We start from the raw sequence: 20,049 nt of genomic DNA, 5'->3' as shown, positions 1-20,049 counted from the left end.
TCAAAGGATTTTTCTATTTATTTATGACCGAGTACAACATTTTTCTAAACAAAGTTGACAATTGTCATCGTTTTTCACCGTAAAAAGACCAAGTTGAAGAACACTAATTAAGGCATGAACTTCTCCTTTCGGGGGGAATCACAGACAGAGTGAAACAAAAATAAATTCGCTGGAATTCCAGTCTTTCTATCGAAGGGCTGCTGCTAGGAACCACAGGGATACAAACGGGAACAACAGGTCACATCACAACAACGTCACAAATACAAAACATACCGCAGGAAAGCTGAAAGTCACAATGAAAACATTTTCCTCCATGTTCTTTTCAGAGAGTTCTTAATTGTTGTTTGACTGCCATCTCTGTTAGTAGCTTAGCTTATTCAGATCAGCACGTAATGCTGTTAATAGGACATCATATATGCTCCTCTGTCTGGAGGAGAACACTGAGCAGAAGAAACATCAGACCTCTGAAGTTTAGCCTAACCTGCACAAAAATGTTAACACTTAAATAACCTTGTAAAGCTGTCTGCTTAGACCGAACATCAAGATGGACCACATTAAAACACAAGATGCAGAAGGCATCAGAAAATGAGCACATACAAAATACAACCTGCTAAAGCGCGTCTGTCAGCCAGTTAGAGGGAATCTTCAGATGTGGTCTGGTACTTTCTTTTGGAAATAACACTGGTGAGTTTATTTATTTTTTTTGTTTCTCAGCAACACTGTGATCAACTGGGCCACAACATGGTGAAGGAATGGAGCCATGATCTGTAAGCCACAGCATAACACTTAGAAATAGAGTTTGGTGTAATGTCCACTTTCAGCTCTCTTGTTTTCCAAGCTGAGACAGCCTGATGTTTTATAAAGTGTATTCATAATGAAAGTGATTTGACATAACAGCCAAATGTGATATTAAACCTTAAAGCAGTGGTAGCTGATGACTCAAAGATTAAGTTTAAAATGTTCAACATGAAACGGGTCGTAGGAGGATCAGACTCCATTTGAGTGTCAGGCTTTATTGTTAAAAAATTGTTGCTGAATATTTTTCATTTTGGGGGGTTAAAAAAATGTCACAGTAACAACATGTTACTAACTTAGCAAGTTTTGATGTAAACTAAATATAATACCACAAAAAAAAATTCCTGTGTTTCAAAAGAACAATTATTGGTCCACAAGTTTTAAATGTGTTTATTGGTCAAAAATAGCAATAATTTTCAAATGCTTGATCTCACTGCAGCTTTCTGCTGTTAGTCCTTTTACAAATCTCGACCAAAAGCTGCATTGTGGTTATGATCTTCAGGGACTATTATGTTCTTGTATTTACGGTGGACCACTGACACAGGAAATTTGGACAACATAAACATTCAAATATATTTCCATGTCTTTGGTTGACTGCTGCTTCATATTTTTAAATCAAAAGCTCCCACTGCTTAAAGAGACTAAATGGAACCTTGAATTTTGATTAAGACATTTGGACTTCTGTCCAAAGACAAATGTTTCCTGAAAGTAAGCATTTCAGGAAAGTAAACTTGACCATATTTGGTCAAGTTAAGTAAAGCCCTAACTTGACCTGAATATGGCTTGACCATATTAGACTACCAACGGTCTGTTTTTGACAAGTTTTGCAAGAGTTAACATGTGCATAGGTGGCTTGGACGTCTATGCACATCCAAGCAGCCATGTGAGCTGCTTTCTGAAGAGTGTGATGTCACACGCAAAGGGTCAATATGGAAACGTGGATGGAGTCTGTCCACGCTACTGCAGATGACCAATGAGAGCAGGATAAGCCTCCCTAAAATGATATTTCTAAATTAGCTGAGATTTGGATTGAATCCAAACGTTCATATCCAATATGTACATTTTCAGTAATGTGACGAACTGTGTGTCTTCTCACCCAAACTTCGTCTTGCCGATACAACTCCAGAAAGCATATTTGAAACATTATAATTTAAGTATTTAACAACAACACTGAAGAAGACTTTTAATATGCAAGCTTAAACTGAGAATGATTTTAGGAAGCACAAGCCCCACTTAGCACAAGTCCCAGAGCGCCCTGGGTACGACACTTCCTGTCAGCCAGGCAGTTAGTAGCTTTTGCAGTGGCACATATCTGGTATTATTTTGTGATGTAAACCAAGAGACCTTCCAGTCAATATAACACTTAAACACACACTGGACTGGACAGTTTTTAATTCAGCGCAATGCTAGCGCTAATGGACATAGATGAAAGGCTGAGCCGGTTAAAGTATTCTGCAGTAAACCAAAAACTAAACTCTATTCACACTGAAAAAAATCTATGTTGTTATTTTGAACACCTAACGGCTAGAAAGCGATGCTGGTTTAGATCCATATTACAACTGCTGCACGACTCAATAGCTCAGGCCAGGGCACTTATTAAACGGAATCATCTGAGTAGTAAAAACAGCGTCTATAAATTCAGTGTATAAGTTTAGAGTCATCTGGTTGTGTAATTGGAGATTGCTGTCAACAGAACGTCACTTTTCCTGTCAATGTGGGCAGAAGAATGTAAATCTGGAACTGTGCCTTCACACGGTTCTGGAACATAGTGCAAGGAGAGGACAAGAACGAATCATGATGGTGTGTACTGTTTCTTTTAAGGTGATAAAATATTGCTATATTACTCTATGTTTCAGAATAAAGCTGTTTACACCCTTAACTGTTACAGTCAAAATGCTTACATGTAAGTCAGTGGGTCCATGAAGATACCGGTGTCATCCTGACAGTTAAGGGGTTAAGCAGCGGGTGGGGTGCACTGCTTCCAAACCCGTTTTTGTTTAAGTGATGCAGAGCGGAGCAAGGTGGCAATGAGGGGGAGCATGCTCAAACATGTTGTCTTGCGCCTTGCATTTGAGTTGAACCGATTAGGTCTCCAGGAAAGGTGATGGTGTCCTAGAGCGTCCAAGTGAACGCAGAAGTTGTTGCTACATCGACTCAGCAGCTGAACCAGACCCAACTCTCAACCTGGCTCTAGGTAATACCTGAACATAGATACCAGGGACTTTCTCTGTCAGATAGCTACATCCTGTGCTCACACTGCAGTACATCTGTGCAGTTTGGAGTTGTGCATCCCACTCTCCCTGGTTTTGATCTCCAGGTTTAAATGCACAGGATACTTCTTACTATGTTCATGTAGGCTAAATCAGAAATTCCAAACATCCAGCTACGTTTTTCAGTTCCCTTAGAAGAATCTGAAATTCTCCATGGCTGGGAAGACAGAAGAAATACACCATCCCTTGAGAACGTTCATAACCTACCCTGCGGCCGGGAAAAACAGTCAAGAACAATTCCACTCTTCTTGATGTAAAGGGCTCTGGACTGACTTCTGATCCCTTCTATCTGTATCTGAGGCTAACATTATAAAGAATCAGAACACCCTTAATAGAATCCCCGGAACGACGTACTAGAGCAAAGACCTCAAAAAATGCCTCTGGGAATATCATGTAAGCCTTCTCTGTTCTACAGCTCTAGCTTCCTGATGGTTCTTCCATAATTCCTTCAAAGCCAAACAGTTGACACCTGGTCACTTGATTGCAGACCATGAATATACGAACACACTGGTTCATACACGCCGCAGACCACCTAGCAAAACTCCTCTTGCTTCAGCATACATCACGCCCAGCATTTAGCTGTTGCTTCTTGACAGACAAAAACATAGCGGCAGAAGCCATGGCATAGATGAACATGTAATTTGGTAGGTTGGTATTTAGCAAAGAATCATACAAATGAACGTATTTCCTCATCACATCCTATAAGTGCTCCAGAAAAGTGTTCATGTTGCCTGTGGATACAAAAACCAGATAATGGAAGCGGACCAGTCGTTGCGAAAACTCAACATTGCTGTCCGAGCGCATTCCGGCTTAACACACACTCACAGACGTCTGACAAAACTTCTGACAAAATGTTGGGCGAAAAAGTTTGACACAGGCCTAATGTCAAGAAGCGAAAGCAGATGTCTCCCTGTAAAAAATATGTCGCAATTTTCGTCACGCGATTACTTTGATGACGGGTGATTTTGAGACTTTGGATGAAGTATGGGAGAACTTTTAGTCTCCTAAAAGGTTCTTTGTAGAAAAAGACGATTCAGATCCCTGCCTCTAAACGTCAGGGCAGAAAGAATGTTCCCACATGTCTTCCAGATCAATCTGGAGAAAAAAAATCCTAACAAGACTTACAATGAACTAGACTTACCTGTTTGTGGCTTGTTAATTGAGTAAACTGGAATGAATTGGTAAAGTGAGCACGTATAAGCCACCCGTGTATTCTGGAATGTGAGAAGTTTAAAGTCAAGGGTCAACCAAAAAGGAAGAAGATGTTGGTTTCTTCAGAAACTAGTTGGGATTTTACCAAGACTTCCTGTACAAAGGCAATCGCAGTACAACAGACTCTGCTGGATCGACTTCTTTGTTTTCAGTGTGGGTTTGTTTGTTGCCTCGTGTATTTTTGGGACTTGAGTTGTGCTTTTAAAACCTCTCCAACCTACATGCCGCAGAGTGACGTTCTATCAATGCTCATTTACCAATTTTCCATCAAATCAGTAACTTTTTGTCTTTAAAATGTCAATACTCCTAAATCCCAAATGTAAAGTACTTGGTCTGAAGGGTGGAAGCGCACCAATTGTTGCATTCTCCAGTTACCTGACCTGAAAGTGGCACCCTCAGCTGTTTCCCTGAGGGTTTCCCTGATTTTTTCTTCAGTTAAAAAAATGACAGGTTGAATGAATGTGTGAATGCTTTAAAGAAGAGTGTGAGGTTGTCATTGCCTCCACTAATCAATCTGTGACCTTGATGGGCACCACCAGTAGTACATGTTAAAGGACTGAACAGATAAAAAGAAATGAAGAGTCTGACATTCAGTCACCTTTTGCCACTCAGAGCCTCCGGCGTCAGAAAGTCACGTGCTGCTCTGAATTTGTCTCTGTTTCGTGTGTATGGCTGCTACCTTGGCTTGGGTGTGTGGTTGTGTGTGTGGGAGGGTTTTCAGCTCTGCGGTGATGTCTTCCGGCTTTCTCTCAGGATGCCGTCCAGTCCGTTGAGTTGGCGGAGGAAACCTCGGTTGGGGATGACGCCTCGGTGGTCTTTGACTGTTCTGATGGCCTCCACCAGCGTCAGGTTCTGCCTGATCATCAGGTAGGCCAGCACCAGAGTGGCTGAGCGGCTTACTCCCACCGTGCAGTGGACCAGCACCTTACCTACACACATGTGCTGGTGTTAAATGGTTATGTTTCCAACATGCTAGAGTTATTCTAAGGAAGAGCTTTTTTTTTTTTTTTTTTTTACTTTTTAAGTTAAATGCAGCATCTGGATTGGACTTACAGGGCTTTTGCACTTTTTGTCACATTACAACCAAAAACTTCAATGTCTCTCATTAGAATTTTGACTCACAGACCTTTTGTTTCTCACTGTCTGAAGTTAAATCAGATCAAACTTCTCTTGTTTTAGGTCAGTCGGAGGAGATTACATATGTATATAATTTCGGCCATATTAATGAATCCATCTCTGACACATACTTTCTCTCATTGCTCAGGGATTTAGCAAATAGGAGCAACTTACCTGAAACAAGAGAGGTTTGATCCGATTTAGCTTAGGACAGAAAAAAAACTGGTGATTTTGTTTTTATATTCAGTGTATATAAACTTCAACAATGTTTTTACAAAGCACTGTATGATTTCAATCAATCAATCAATCAATCAATCAATCAATCAATCAATCAATCAATCAATCAATCAATCAATCAATTTCATATATATTTTTTAATCTAACCACTTAGAAATTTACCTCAAAAATCCTCATTCCTACAATAAGCAATTTCCATTTTCTTTAATTATGCTTCTTTTACATGAATATTAATAATTTGGACATACTGTTAAATGCTAATCATGTCATTTTCCCCATAATTAATAAATGTACTCAAATAAAATGTTGATTTTTTTTTCTAAAACTGGTCAATGTCAGATTATGCTACTGTAATAAATTCCTTTATTTCAGATCCTAATAATCTTTAATAGATTTTAACCAGGTCATACCAACAGGTCATGGAGAGATCTGCATAGTTTTAATCTCGCGTGGAAGTGATGTTATGGCAGAGTTGGTGTTTTGACACTAAACAGTAAGTTCTGGTTGTTTTAGAGCTGCTCGTCCTTTGGAATCTGCCTCAGTCTGATTATGACAGGTGGTTTGGGCTGATTTTGTTGCGGATGCACACTATGAATTAGCATTGATAAAAATGTAAATCCTTCATTAATGAATGGTTTCTATCTGTAGGCATGCCTTCGTATTTACAGTTACCTCCACTCGAGAGGGCTTTGTGGATAAACTCGGCAGCCGGATAGAAGTTGACGCTCATGTCAAAGGTCGGGGAGTCGTGAGCCTCGATCCCATGGTAGGTGATGTTCATTCCCGCGTAATACTCGGCTCCGCCCCGCCACTTGCTCTGCGCGCAGTTCAAAATGTGTGTGATACCGAGTCTGGCCAGCTCACGGCGGTCGGAGGCAATGTTTCTGAGGAGAGGAGAGTTGTATCAGCATTTTCAGTCATTGAGGTACTGCTCTTCCTAACAGAGGTTACTGAGTTACACAGTTTGAAGAAGCTGCTATATCTTCAATAGAAACTTGAAATGAGGAGGTATTTTTGTTCACTTGTTTCTAATGAGTGCATTCTGGGGAGTAAGGTGTGGGGTTGCAGTTTTCTTTATTTCAAGCACTAAGATTCCCAATATGTATGTTATAACTGTAGTATTGATCTATAGAACAACAATGCTTTTAAAATATAAAGTAACAAGAAAATCTCACCATTAAAAATCAATGACTATCATAAATAAACTCTACTCACTCTCCTCAAACAGCATCATCCATAACATTAAGACCCATATTCATGTGAGCACTCAATCTATGTTCACTATCTTTGTAAATACATACAAATATTACAGAAATCCAGCCAATGTTCAGGCATTACAGGGATTTATATATATATATATATATATATATATATATATATATATATATATATATATATATATATATATATATATATATATATATATATATATATATACTGCTCAAAAAAATAAAGGGAACATTTCACTTTAATTTTGTGTGTGACTCCAAATCCAGGCCTCCATTGGTTAATAAATTTGATTTCCATTGATGATTTTTGTGTGATTTTGTTGTCAGCACATTCAACTTTGTACAGAACAAAGTATTCAATGAGAATATTTCATTCATTCAGATCTAGGATGTGTTATTTGAGTGTTCCCTTTATTTTTTTGAGCAGTGTATATATGAGATATTTCATTGCATCAAGTGACTAACACTAAAAACAAAATAAATATGTTGGTCATATTTTAGCTGATTTTTTGGTCAGACATAAACAGAGTTGCGATTTGGGCACCCTTTACACATGCACACGGAAAAATACTTTACAAGAATGATAGCTCTGTAGTCAGTCTTATGAACCAAGGTGGTGTTATATGTGTGGGGAGAGGTTCGCTCAGGAAAATAGTTTGGAGTGTAAACAAGAACCTACTCTACTCTTCTCTGCTGTCTGATACATCATTCTGGCAATAGCAGCTCCACTGAAAACCAACTCACTGGTCTCCAATGTAGAGCCTGGGCCACACTTCGTCTGCATGGTTGCAGGCCGTCTTGCCCGTGTACAGCAGCCTCTCCAGCTCGGACACCGTCAGTGTCGGGGAGTCACGCTCAGACTCCTTTCGGCTCGGAGACCTGGAGCTGCTCCGAGACCGAGAGAAGCGGGACATGAACGCCATTTATGCTGAACAAAAGGAAGAAAACGAGCCCATTTATCGCACGGAGCTGTATTTAAACTGCTTTCAGAGTCATAAATGCAAGCGTGTTCAGTAAGATTATATTACCTGTAGATATGGAGCCAAAAACTTTCTTTGTCTCGTGTTTCCCCATGTCTTATAATTAAAATGCCCTTCTGAGTATGCATAAAACGATCCGTGTATTTTTCTTTACCTCAGTATTGTTTTGCTCTACGGCTCAGAGGATGAGCAGGTCGAGCTGCTCCGCGGCCATGTTGACTCATATAGTTGCTGTGGGAGGAAGGATGGTTGGTGATGAAACTACAGACGCTTCTCAGCATCCACCAGTATCTGCACCGTCCGCCGCCGCCGCATCTCCCGTCCTCGCAACAAGTCGTCGTTAAGACCGTCGCTCCACAGTCACAGCTCCCGTTTACCAATGAAGCATAAGTAATGTTTACTCAAGCAGTGCAGACAGGTCCGTTGTCTCTCCCGTGTGATGAGGTTTCCGTCGTTTCTTCGAAAACAATGGAGGTTATTTGTACAGTTATTTTGCCCATGTATGAGGGAGACCTTCTCGCCCAGACGGTTGGTGTTTGTCTCCATCTACAGGCCAAAAGGTAGAACTTCAAAAATAGGATCTTTGTAAAACCCGTGGTGTTCTGGATGTTTCGATCATATCTCATGATCCTCGATAGTAGTTCAGTTTAGCTAGTTATAAAAACAGTTTTAGTAGATTTATTATCACTTTCCATTTCTGTAGTGTCATTTGACTGCATATAAGCATGTTAGTTGGACTTTCATAGAAATAATGGCAAATAAGACAATGATAACGAAATTTCAAAATTGGGCTCCAAAGAAATATTAACAGTGATTGCAAAAACATAACGTTCCCTAGTAAAATAGGATTAAGTACTAAATACAAGTTATTTAAAAAGGAAATAAGGACTTTTCAGTATTTGGAATTTCAGTCACAATAACACAACATACTGATTTAAACCAAAAACATTATGGTATATGAAAAATAAAAACCTATTTGTCACTGACCTGGTATCCTGATTCTGTTAGTTCCCAAATGTTCCTAAACAAAAACACAAACAAATTTTGAAAAATCATTCTATTCACAATTAAGTCTAACATTTAGCATACAGATTATATATCAGTGTGTGGTTGTGATGTAAGAAAATGTTGGTTTGTTGTCAAACAAACCAGTTTATACATGATTTTTCCATTAATTTTTTTATTTATTCATTTATTTTTGGCGTGTTTCTCAAATAAGCCAACCCAAAAATTTTGGAAAAATCAGGTATCAATGTTCTTTCATTCACAATTAAATCTAACGAGCATATACATAAAATACAACAGTGTGTGGTTGTAATGTGAGAAAATGTGGGATTGTCCAACGGGTTTAAATACTTTTCCAAGAGACTGCAGCCAAGTTAAAATGATCGAACGAGATGTTGATCAGATATTCTCAAAGTCTCAAAATGGATTCCTGCGAAGAACTGGCGACCTCTACAGGGTGACCCCGCCTCTCGCACGAAATGTCTCGCTGGAGATAGGCACCAGCACCCCTCGCAATCCCTCTAGGGACAAGGGTGTAAGGAGATGGACGGGTGGATGGAAATTTTAAAAAAAGAAAAAAAAAGATTTAAGTAAATATGTAACCTACTAATTTATTTAGGTGATAAAAACTTTCATAAGTTCCATCTACTAAATATTACCAAGTGCCACAATAATACACTTGCAGTTAATATTAAATCAGTTATACGAACTGCTTTAAAATATCTAACGACATGGGGTTTTTCAGTTTCTTATGTTGTATCATACAGAACAAAACACAAAACAATCAAAAGAAATACTGAATGTTATTGTAGACCCGTAGTTAAGAAATGAGACGCAACACAAAACACTGCAAACTTTTATAAACTTTGATATACACTGTATAAATTTGCACAATTTTAAATTTTAGCTTAGCTTGTTATTGTTGTATGTAGTCATATATAACAACAAATAAATTACACGGGAAATCGTGTTATTTACTCAATGAGAAATGAAAATACGTTTGTTATATTAATGTATTTGGACTTTTCCCGAAGACCGTGAAGGGAGCATGACGTCAAATCTCCTCGACACACGTGTGAGCGTAGTGTGGAGCAGTGATGGCTGCTGAAAGGCTTCAGTTTCATGAAATGGGATTAGACGACCGCCTGTTGAAGGTAAAAAATACCCCACAAATCGTTAAGAAAGTAAATGTTAGTTGTTCGTAAAACTATCAGTCTTTAGCTGAAGTGTTAAGAACCGAGAATACGGTTAAAAACTTGATAGAAACGGAGGAGAGGTTTCTCTCTGCTCTTCTATAGTGTCTCGTGTTGTCAGGCTAAAACATATGGGCCGTGGGAAATAATAACATCTAAACTGAATTTTAATGGAATATTAATGCATTTAATTTTTTCTAAATTTCTGAACCACCCTAACGGAGTGACAAACACACTAAACTTTCGAATGGAATAAAATGAAAAACATAAGTGATGGTGTGTTTTGTTTGGCCGCTATGTTAGTGTGTGTAATAGTTATTGTCTCCTTACATATGACCTCTGTGTTTGAGTTTTTCTTTCTTCCGCATGTCAGACTGATTGCTCTGGTTATTAGAAATCCTGGATCGGAGTTGTTGCCACCAAGGATAGCACAACCAACTGTTGGTTTTTGTGATTAGTTTACTCGTCATTTTTGTCTAATATTAAAAAGGGTTTGATAACGTGAAACAATGTGTGACAAAGAAAAATCAGAACAAAAACAGATCAATCATCAAGTTTTTATGCTAATTATATATTTGCTTGCTTTAACGTTTTAGCTCAGTTTGTTAGTGCACATTGTCTAGAGCTGGAACGATTAATCGAGATGAATCGATCGATGAAATAATTTTCTACTAAAGTAGTCAAATAATCATTAACTGGAGTGCAAAGAGCCAAAATACGTTTTTTAAATTATTTTTTTAAAGAATTGAATAGTTTATTTACATCTATTATAGTACTAATACTGCATGTAAAGCCTTAAAAGAAAAATCTGCAAAATGTGCTATTTTTTTTTCTCTTATTAATTGTCAAAATGATTTATAAATTAGGCGCTAAAATAATTGCTAGTTTTATGATCATCATATATTGCTATTTATTCAACATGACAAAATAAACATAATAATGTTTATCTCCCTTGAACACAACCCAGGCGTTACAATATGAAGTCAAATTAGTGGCATGGTAACCTATTCATGGTGTGTCATTGGATCAATGCACGGTTACCAGTCTCCTGCTCAGTGGCACTCACTTCCTGCTTTTGTTGGCTCAGGCGGTGGCGGATCTGGGTTGGTCTCAGCCCACCCTGATCCAAGAGAAGGCCATTCCTCTGGCTTTGGAGGGGAAGGACCTTCTGGCTCGAGCGCGGACCGGATCTGGAAAGACTGCAGCCTACGCTATACCCATCATTCAGCGCATCCTGGCCTCCAAACAGGTGGGTAGGAATCCCGTCTCACACATTGTTTAATGTAACTCTGCTTTATGGCGTTTTATGAAACACTAATGATCAGCATCTCCTGCTTGGAGACGTTTCCGTGGTTATTTCCCTGTGTGTTTTTCGTCCTCAGAGCGTTCGTGAGCAGGACGTGAGAGCTCTCATCCTGGTGCCAACCAAAGAGCTCGGTCAGCAGGTTCAGACCATGATGAGACAGTTGACGTCGTTCTGTTCTAGAGATGTCCGGGTGGCAGACATCTCCGGCAAGGCCGACGTGTCAACGCAGAGGTGGGACTTTTGGTTTTGGAACATACTTTGTTTCCTCTGCTAAATGCAACCATTTTCCATTTTTGGTTGTCTTAAACTCAGAGTTGTAGGCTGCTTCTGGCTTGTCAAGCTAATCTAATGGTTGTTTTTGTTGATCCTGCTTTAGACTTTGGTCTGTTGCTACAGGTTTGTTCAGGAGAAGGGATTTCTGGGTAGTTAGCGACTCTGGGTTTGCATCAATAGAAAAATGTTACCAGCTGGAATAATAAGCTGAGCTTGACTGCAATATTTGATAACTAGGACCAAATTGGAATGCAGGTTGCTGACTTTGAATTTGTCTTATTCCGGTATATGAATAGGAATTTGATTTGAGGTGAAGTTGTATGATGTGAGAGTGAGATGTTAGTCACTTTATGCAACTTTTTATTTTATTTGTGTATTATATTTTTCCAGTCATCCACTGTGGTTAGTAGGGATGTGCCGATCAGGTTTTTTCCTGCCGATACCGATACCGATCACCCATGAGGGCCCATACACCGATACCAATCACCGATACCGATCACATAATTATTATTATTATTTTTTTTATCATAAACACTACCGGTTACATTATGTGGAAAAAGGAACCATGAATTCACCTTAATTTAGACAAAAACTTGTTTCTAATAACTTTTTTCAAGAAGAAAACTAAACAAAACAGGCATTGTGCAAATTGTACTGCTATTGATAAAACTATCTTTAACAGACTGATAACATATGAAGGCTCTGAAGAGGCTAAATAATGCAAAGAGCCAAAATAAAACCTCTAAACATTGCCAAAAAAATTTAAGTATAAAACTTAACATTCAAAGGCAAAAACAGGATCCATTACAATAAACAATCCAGAGTTACTGAATGAAAACTTCCTGTTAGCATGGCGGCTAGCTGATTACTGCTAGTTCTAATTGGCTGTTTCTGACTGAGCGGAGTAATTATTCAGATCAGGGAGGAGATCGATTATTTTTTTTAGAGATTATCTGTCTCATGTTAGGACAGCGAAAGTTTTAATACATATGTAAAATGTATTTTTTTAAGTCAGATGCTGCAGCTTTAAGCAGAGGTTCGGTGTGAGAGTCACTACCAGGTGGAGCAGAAGCGAAGCTCCGTCTGTGAAATATTACTACCTGTAGCGTAGCAGCGGTTCAACAGGAGAGCAGAACCAGCGTCTGACATCGCAGCTCGAAGACTTAAATAATTTGCGGGTTTTTTGTTTAGCTTTCTGACCGTCATGCTAATCCGGGTGAGTGTTTGTAGCTGTGCGCTGCTTTACCTGCTATCTGATCCTCCGTATGTCTTTTTTGCTGCAGTGAGCCTCGATGTAGCCAAACTCCGTCAAGTATGGCATTGTTTTTATGTCGTATTAGCTTCGTTGTGTTGATGCATTTTGACGTGCTTCAATTTTCCGCCGCCACACGCAAACTTCCCCATTCATTCAGTGCGTTATAGTTCCACATCGCTTAGGATTTGTTGCTGCGCGTTTGGGCAGAGTGAAAGAAAGAGGAGACCAGCTGCACAGGCAGGTTGGAAATGAGATGATCGGTATCGGCAACAAGAGCCAATGATCGCCGATCACCGATCATGCACTTTTTCACGAAAATCGGCCCGATTATGATCGGTGACCGATCGATCGGCACACCTCTAGTGGTTAGTGTTCAAGTTCACCTTTTTACCTGAGCTTGCACACCTTATCACTACATTTAAGTTCATATTTCCCTGTTATGTTCAGAGCTAAATTCAATATTTGAACATGACCTGCTTTGTTTTCACTAAAGCTATTATTTATTTATTTGTTTATTATTGGGTCCAGCTTATTTCAGAAAATGAGTTATGTACTCAAAGCTTTTAATGCCAGATTGCGAAGGGCTTTCTCTGTGTTTTATGAAGTCTGGGAAAGAGATTGGTACTTTAAAAAAAAAAATTATTTGGAACATGTGACTTTTGTTCTATGTGTTTGATATTGTAGAACATTATATTGTAGAACTGGAGGGACTGTTATAAAAATCAGTCCCTCCAGTTTTTTTGCGAAATTCACGCAAAATCGACAAATCACAGAATTTCTTTGTGCGAAAGCATAATTGTGAATTTATAGCAAAATTTCTTTAAGAATGGTAAAAAAAAACAAAACAAAACAAAAAAAAAACACGTTGTGCTAAAGTGGCTAACTCCCACCTGCAGGTGGCAGTATTTTTTACTTCATCTGCCACAGCCTTACTTGCCAAGTATAGCCTGTGATTGATAATAACAAAACGATTGAGCTATTTAAGTTCGTCGAAGAATAAAAATATTTATGACCAATCCATTTTCTTATTTTATACTCACCTTTTTTCCTTCTAAATGTAGATCTTTGAAGGCGTATAATAAAGAAAAAATATCGCTAAATCCCTTGTGAAAATTTCTAAAGTAATGCCACAAAATCACTGATTTTGTGGCAAAAAATCCCCAAAAATAATCGTGTAAATCTCGGAGGGAATGAAAAATGCATTATTACATGATGCTCTAAACGTTTTCCTGTCTGTTAACAGTGGGTGTGTGATCCTGTTTCTGAACAGACCCATTTTAATGGAGAAGCCCGATGTGGTGGTGGGGACACCGTCCCGCGTTCTCGCCCACCTCAACGCCCAGAACCTGGCGCTCCACTCTTCCCTGGAGATGCTGGTTGTAGATGAGGCCGACTTGGTCTTCTCCTTCGGCTTCGAGTCTGACCTAAAGAACCTGCTGTGGTGAGAACAAGAAGTACACTATACATAAAGGACGATATATATACTGAATACTAACACCTGCCACACCTTCCAGACTTATAATCAGAAAAGAAGATTCAACAGAAGGCATCATTTTCCTGTTACTTGACAATTGCACACTGTAGCATAAAAGTTTTTGGTTGTAGCCTGAAAGCTTCTGTTTATTTTCTAGCTTCTTTGAAAACATGAATGTATGATTCTGTGGATTATTTCTAATTTAAATTTTAGTTGAAAATTTAGTTGACCTTAATTTTATACAGGAAAAACAGTTCTCAGTTTCAAAATTGACCTAGTTATAAAAATGACATAAATGTAGTTTTTGCAAACTCCATTTAAGCAGTGTTACTTGCGATTTTTGCAGAAAATATACAAGAAATGCACAATTATGCATCAGTGCAAACAAATGTGACTCAAAGCACCAATTGCCTGGACCTCTGTTGAATTAGGTCAGGCACTTAAAAGGAGGCAAATATGTACACAGTTAATGTGAGAATCTATTGATTTTGTGTGAATTTCTGCAATTGCAAAATCACAGAAATCTGGAGGGACTGCTTACTGAAACTGTGTGTTGTTTGTGTGACCTTAAATGAAACCAAAACCACATTTTCACATGTTTTCTCCATGTTTTTGTAGCCATTTGCCAAAGATCTATCAGTCGTTCCTCATGTCGGCTACTTTCAACGAGGATGTTCAGGCCTTAAAGGAGCTGCTGCTGCACAACCCGGTAATCTCTTTATTATTATTATTATTATTACTATCCATTTCACATCCTGAAAGCTTGTCTTTGCAAGCTACGCTTTATTCTCTGCAACATTCTCCATCAAACAAATCTGTCAAATGTTTTCATCCTGCAAACATTATACAAACGAAAAATGTAAACTCAAAAAAATGCACATGGAAACATAATGTGTAACGTTTGCTCAAATTCAAAGGTTTTTGTGTCTCTTCAGGTGACCTTGAAGCTCCAGGGCTCTCAGCTGCCTGACACCAGCCAGCTGCAGCAGTACACCATCAAATGTGAGGAGGAGGACAAGTTCCTGCTCATCTACACGCTGCTGAAGCTGCAGCTGGTCCAGGGGAAAACGCTGCTGTTTGTGGCAGCAGTGGACCGAAGCTACAGACTCAAACTGTTCCTGGAACAGTTCGCCATCCCAGCATGCGTCCTGAACTCAGAGCTGCCCGTCCAGTCCAGGTGGGCTGCTGATGCTGATTTCTTTTTGAAGATGGGATGAAAGATTCCTGTAGAACATTTAATAAAGAGCTGTTTGTGCTGTTTGTGCTCCTCTGCAGGTGCCACATCATCAGCCAATTTAACCAGGGGTTCTATGACATCATCATCGCCACAGATGAACAGAGCTTGGTTGAACCTGCATCGTCTTCTTCAGGGAAGAAGACGAAGAAAAATAGCAGAGCAAAAACAGCAAAGTGAGTCTCGCCACATGAGATTAGAGAAAACATGTAGAATCCATGTTGTCAGCTGTATCAGGCTGTCTGTGTATCCTTAAAAAGTCTTAAAGGGGCAATATTATGTAGAATCATATCTACCTCTGCCTTTTCAGAGCTGCAGGTTCCAAGCTTTCGAGTTTCCGCCTCACAAAGCAGCTCTCCACTATGACTCCTCCACTCAGCTCCTTCAGACTAGCCAGCAGCAATCAGCAGACAGCTGGTGGAACTGTGCACATGCTAAGCTCATTATAGCAGCTACTTCTCAGTGCAACTTTGGTAAAAATGTAGTTAAGGAATAATAGAGGAGCCATGTTGTGATGACTTCCTGAAGGCGGCGTTTCAGAAAGCAGGAGTTTTTAAAGTGACAGAGGCCCAATTTCAAGGCATTAAATTACATAGTCACATTTCTTTTAAGCCATATTTGATATATTTTTCTTAAACAATTGAAATTAACATAGTTACTTGAGTGTGCTATAAAATTACACTATGTGCCTGGAAAACACAAATTACTGCCCCTTTGAAAGTCTTAAATTTGTGTCTAAAAACAAGACCTTAAAATGTCTTAAATTCATTGAAGAAAATGTAAGCCGGCCTGAAACGCATTACTCACAGGTCTTACATTTTAGGACTGTCTAGTCTTTTATATATATATATATATATATATATATATATATATATATATATATATATATATATATAAAATATATATATATTTTTTTTTTCATCAACAGTTTGAATCGCACACAGACATCTTCATTATTCTGAGACTCAAGTGGTTTCAGGCTACTGCTAACTAGCTGCTAATATACATTTACTAGCTAACTAGATTTTTTGCGTCTTTCATGGGTAAGTGCAAATTTATCACCAGTTGGTGGAATGACATTCATCTTATAAAACAAAAACAAACAAAATGTATATATAATATATCTGATTTTCTTTTGTACATTTCCTTCACAAAGGTCTTAAAAAGTCTTAATTTTGAGTTGGTGAATCCTGCAGAAGCCCTGTGTATGATGAAAGAAGTAATCAGTGGTATGGGTTCCTGAAAACGTTTTAAAAGTCATCTGTTGTTGACAGTTTCTTTGTGATCGGGTATTTTCAGGGCCAAAGATAAGGAATACGGCGTCTCCAGGGGCGTGGATTTCCAAAACGTTTCCAATGTCATCAACTTTGATTTCCCAACGTCTGTTGATTCGTACATCCATCGAGTCGGAAGGTTGGTACGTCCAGACGGTTTTCAGGTTGTGTATTCTGTCCTTTGTGCCGTTTCAGACATTTCCTTCACTTTCTGATCACAGAACAGCAAGAGCCGACAACCCAGGCACCGCCCTGTCGTTCATCTCTCACACCGAACTCGATGCCCTGGCAGAGGTGGAGGAGGCCCTCGGTGGAGGTGACTCTGTCTTAAATGTGTTTATGTCCAAGTCAAGATCCTGCAGCTGCTAACATGTTTGCAGAAGCATTCTTTAGTTTTTATTTGGTGCTAACCGGAGCCTGCCTGCGTGCTTCTCAGATAAAGCAGAGGCGGCGCTCAAACCTTACGAGTTTAAGATGGAGGAGATCGAAGGCTTCCGGTACAGGTGCAGGGTGAGTCCTCGTCGCTTCTCGTCAGGTTGCAGAACAACCTGTGTCATCTCTTGAGCTCACAGACGTGGTTCATTTGGCAGGACGCCATGCGGGCCGTGACGAAGCAGGCCGTGAAGGAGGCCAGACTGAAGGAGATCAAACAGGAGCTGCTCAACTCGGAGAAGCTCAAGGTGAGGGGCGGTCTGGAGGAAAGGAGGCCACGTTCAGATAATGTAGGAACCGACGACTCTGCTCTCTCACACAGACGTATTTCGAAGACAACCCCAGAGATCTGCAGCTGCTCAGACACGACAAAGACATTCATCCTGCCGTCATCAAGCCTCACATGAAAAACATTCCCGACTATCTGAGTACGTTCAACACACACAGTACTGCACTGATGGGACTCATTAGACATTTTACTACACGATAAATTGTTCCAATAATTATTATAATAAATAATAATAATATTGTTGTTTCAAGAACCCTTTTAAGTAATATCTTGATAATGGCATAATAATGCAAGTACAACTTCTCAAAACCAATAAACTTTAATTTTGTAAAGAACCCTTAACCCTGGAACTGGAAGACATTTTAAATATCAACCAACAACAATAAATGAAGCGGAAATAAAAACCACACAGCCAAAACCATAAATAAATGGATCATGATGTTTCTGTTGACAAAATTTCCCTTCAGAAATTATCAATCACCAGAATGAAAATAATTCGGCTTATTTTAATGAATTATGCGATTAATTGATTAATTGTTTGTGACAGGCGTACTCCTTGTTACTGGTCCAATAAAGTCACTATTCTAAACCAGGGGTGTTTAAAGTGGAGACTGACTGCAATTCAAGACTAAATTCTAACAAAACACTAATATTCTGCTAATGTCGAAAAGACGCAGTTTCACATTTGCAGTTTTACATTACATGAACACAATTTTAAATCACACATCAATAAGTTTGTTCATGTGACAAGTCATTAAAATCATGCTGGACTATGATCCTACAACTACTTCCTGTCATCGTCTTCTTTATGAATTGCACCATTGGCAACATGTGGTTGTTGATAATGTGATTCAAAAATATGTTTTCATTGCAGTTTTGCGAAATAAATTAATTTTGATATGGCCAAAAAAAGGAACAAAAAAAAACACCAAAACGTTTTATCAAGCGAGAGTTATTTTTGAATTCGCCATGTTTCCGTTAAGTCAATTTATTTTCAGTTTGTCAAATTACGCAATTATGTAATGATTGAAAACGCAGCTAATGCGATAGACTAAAGTTGGTTCTACAAGATCTTGAATTATGGGTTGCACTTAGTTTTTCACATGATGCTCTTTCATTTTTATTTATTTTTTTTATAAATAACATGGTGGAGTCAGTTGTGAGGTTTTCCTTATGTTTGATTTAAATCATTTTGGAACCTTATAAGGACCAGATGTTGTTCATTATGTCCTAACAACATGAACTCCAATTGGACAGATTTTGACCTCACAGAATCAGAAGCTCAGGCTGCGCTCCGTCAGCCTGACGGCGTCCACCAAGACTAATACATCAGTTTCACTCTTATGCTGCAGTTCCTGAGACTCTGCGTGGCGTAGTGAATCCCCTGTCAAGCAGGAAGAGGAAGAGGTGGATAAAACCAGCCCCAGAGGGAGTGGTGAAAAGCAGCTTCAAGGTTGGTTGCAGATCAGAACACCAGAGAAGAGTAATACTTGTCTTGTTTATGAAGAGCAGATCAAACAATTCTGGAAAGTTTTAATCTTAGTGTATTACATTGATAAGCTACCTTCCATTTTCAAAGTTTTAACTAATATGGAGTTACAGATAAAAGTAAGTTTAGATTAAATTAATAGGTATTTTACTCCTCATTCAGTTTGTATTTGATGCATTTTTCTAAATGAACATCTTGTGCATTTGAAGAAACATAATTAGCTTATTTTAAAATGTCACCCTGGGCTCTGGGAGCCGTCATGATTAAATGGTATATAACATGCAGTAATTCATATTTGTTTTACAAAAGATCCTAGATTGCAGTAAAATTAACTTTGAAGTGTCTAGTTTCAGTTGAATGTGTACATTTAGTTCATGTTTCAGTATATGTTGGTATGTTTTTCTCTTCCGAAGTTCTCTTTTTTTTTGTTTGTTTTTTTCTTGTTTCTGAATAATGTAATCAGATTTTATTTGGATCACGATAAACTGAAATGAGTCGTTGTGTCCTTGGCAGAAGAACGTCCGGGGGAGGAATCCGCTGAAGAGTTTCCAGTACAAACGAACAGGAAACAAAAAAGCCAGAGGTGGCAAATCATAGCTGCTGGAGCCCAGATGAGGGGGAGATCAGTTCTGCGTATTTCACCTGTTCAGAGACTGTCATTATGAGGACGGTGTGTGATCATGAACTCACTGAAGACAGAATGGACTCTGTATATCGACATACCGCTTTAAACAGAACATGGGCTTCTGGATCCTGACAAACTCATCGTTAGACCTGTTATCATATGAAAACACTGTTTTCTTAATATGAAAATGTTTTAAAAGTAAAATTTCTTCACAACAGTTTTGGCTGTTTTTGTAACAAGTGAGAGCTTGAAATATCTTGGATCCAGCTGGGAATATGATAGAGGGCTCCCATGTCATTACCATTTGAGCAGCAGTGTTTACTAAAATCCCTCATAGAGCTGGAACACTGAACTGGAAATG

The 20,049-nt window shown here is 38.8% G+C and overlaps 2 protein-coding genes across 2 annotated transcripts; one reads left to right on the top strand and one right to left on the bottom strand.

The window, feature by feature from the left end:
* On the bottom strand, positions 1 to 7,792 carry dusp26 (dual specificity phosphatase 26). The gene is made up of 3 exons (XM_014969047.2): positions 7,604 to 7,792; positions 6,303 to 6,514; positions 1 to 5,206 (listed from the first exon to the last, which is right to left on the bottom strand). Exons 1-3 carry the CDS (start codon positions 7,780 to 7,782, stop codon positions 4,995 to 4,997), a joined length of 603 nt encoding a protein of 200 aa, XP_014824533.1. The 5' UTR covers positions 7,783 to 7,792; the 3' UTR covers positions 1 to 4,994.
* Positions 7,793 to 9,890: 2,098 nt separating this feature from the next.
* Positions 9,891 to 19,905, top strand: ddx56 (DEAD (Asp-Glu-Ala-Asp) box helicase 56). The gene is made up of 14 exons (XM_014969046.2): positions 9,891 to 9,998; positions 11,125 to 11,286; positions 11,420 to 11,574; positions 14,142 to 14,312; positions 14,964 to 15,054; positions 15,281 to 15,522; positions 15,621 to 15,755; positions 16,879 to 16,992; positions 17,075 to 17,169; positions 17,290 to 17,363; positions 17,444 to 17,533; positions 17,608 to 17,713; positions 18,927 to 19,027; positions 19,577 to 19,905. Exons 1-14 carry the CDS (start codon positions 9,942 to 9,944, stop codon positions 19,658 to 19,660), a joined length of 1,677 nt encoding a protein of 558 aa, XP_014824532.1. The 5' UTR covers positions 9,891 to 9,941; the 3' UTR covers positions 19,661 to 19,905.
* The last annotated feature ends 144 nt before the right edge of the window (positions 19,906 to 20,049 follow it).

This window comes from Poecilia mexicana, unplaced genomic scaffold, assembly GCF_051168715.1.
Source record: "Poecilia mexicana isolate PSO_F unplaced genomic scaffold, ASM5116871v1 scaffold_12, whole genome shotgun sequence".
Classification (NCBI taxonomy): Eukaryota; Metazoa; Chordata; class Actinopteri; order Cyprinodontiformes; family Poeciliidae; genus Poecilia; species Poecilia mexicana.
The sequence above is the reverse complement of the archived record's forward strand: the minus strand, read 5'-3'. Positions and strand labels throughout refer to the sequence as shown.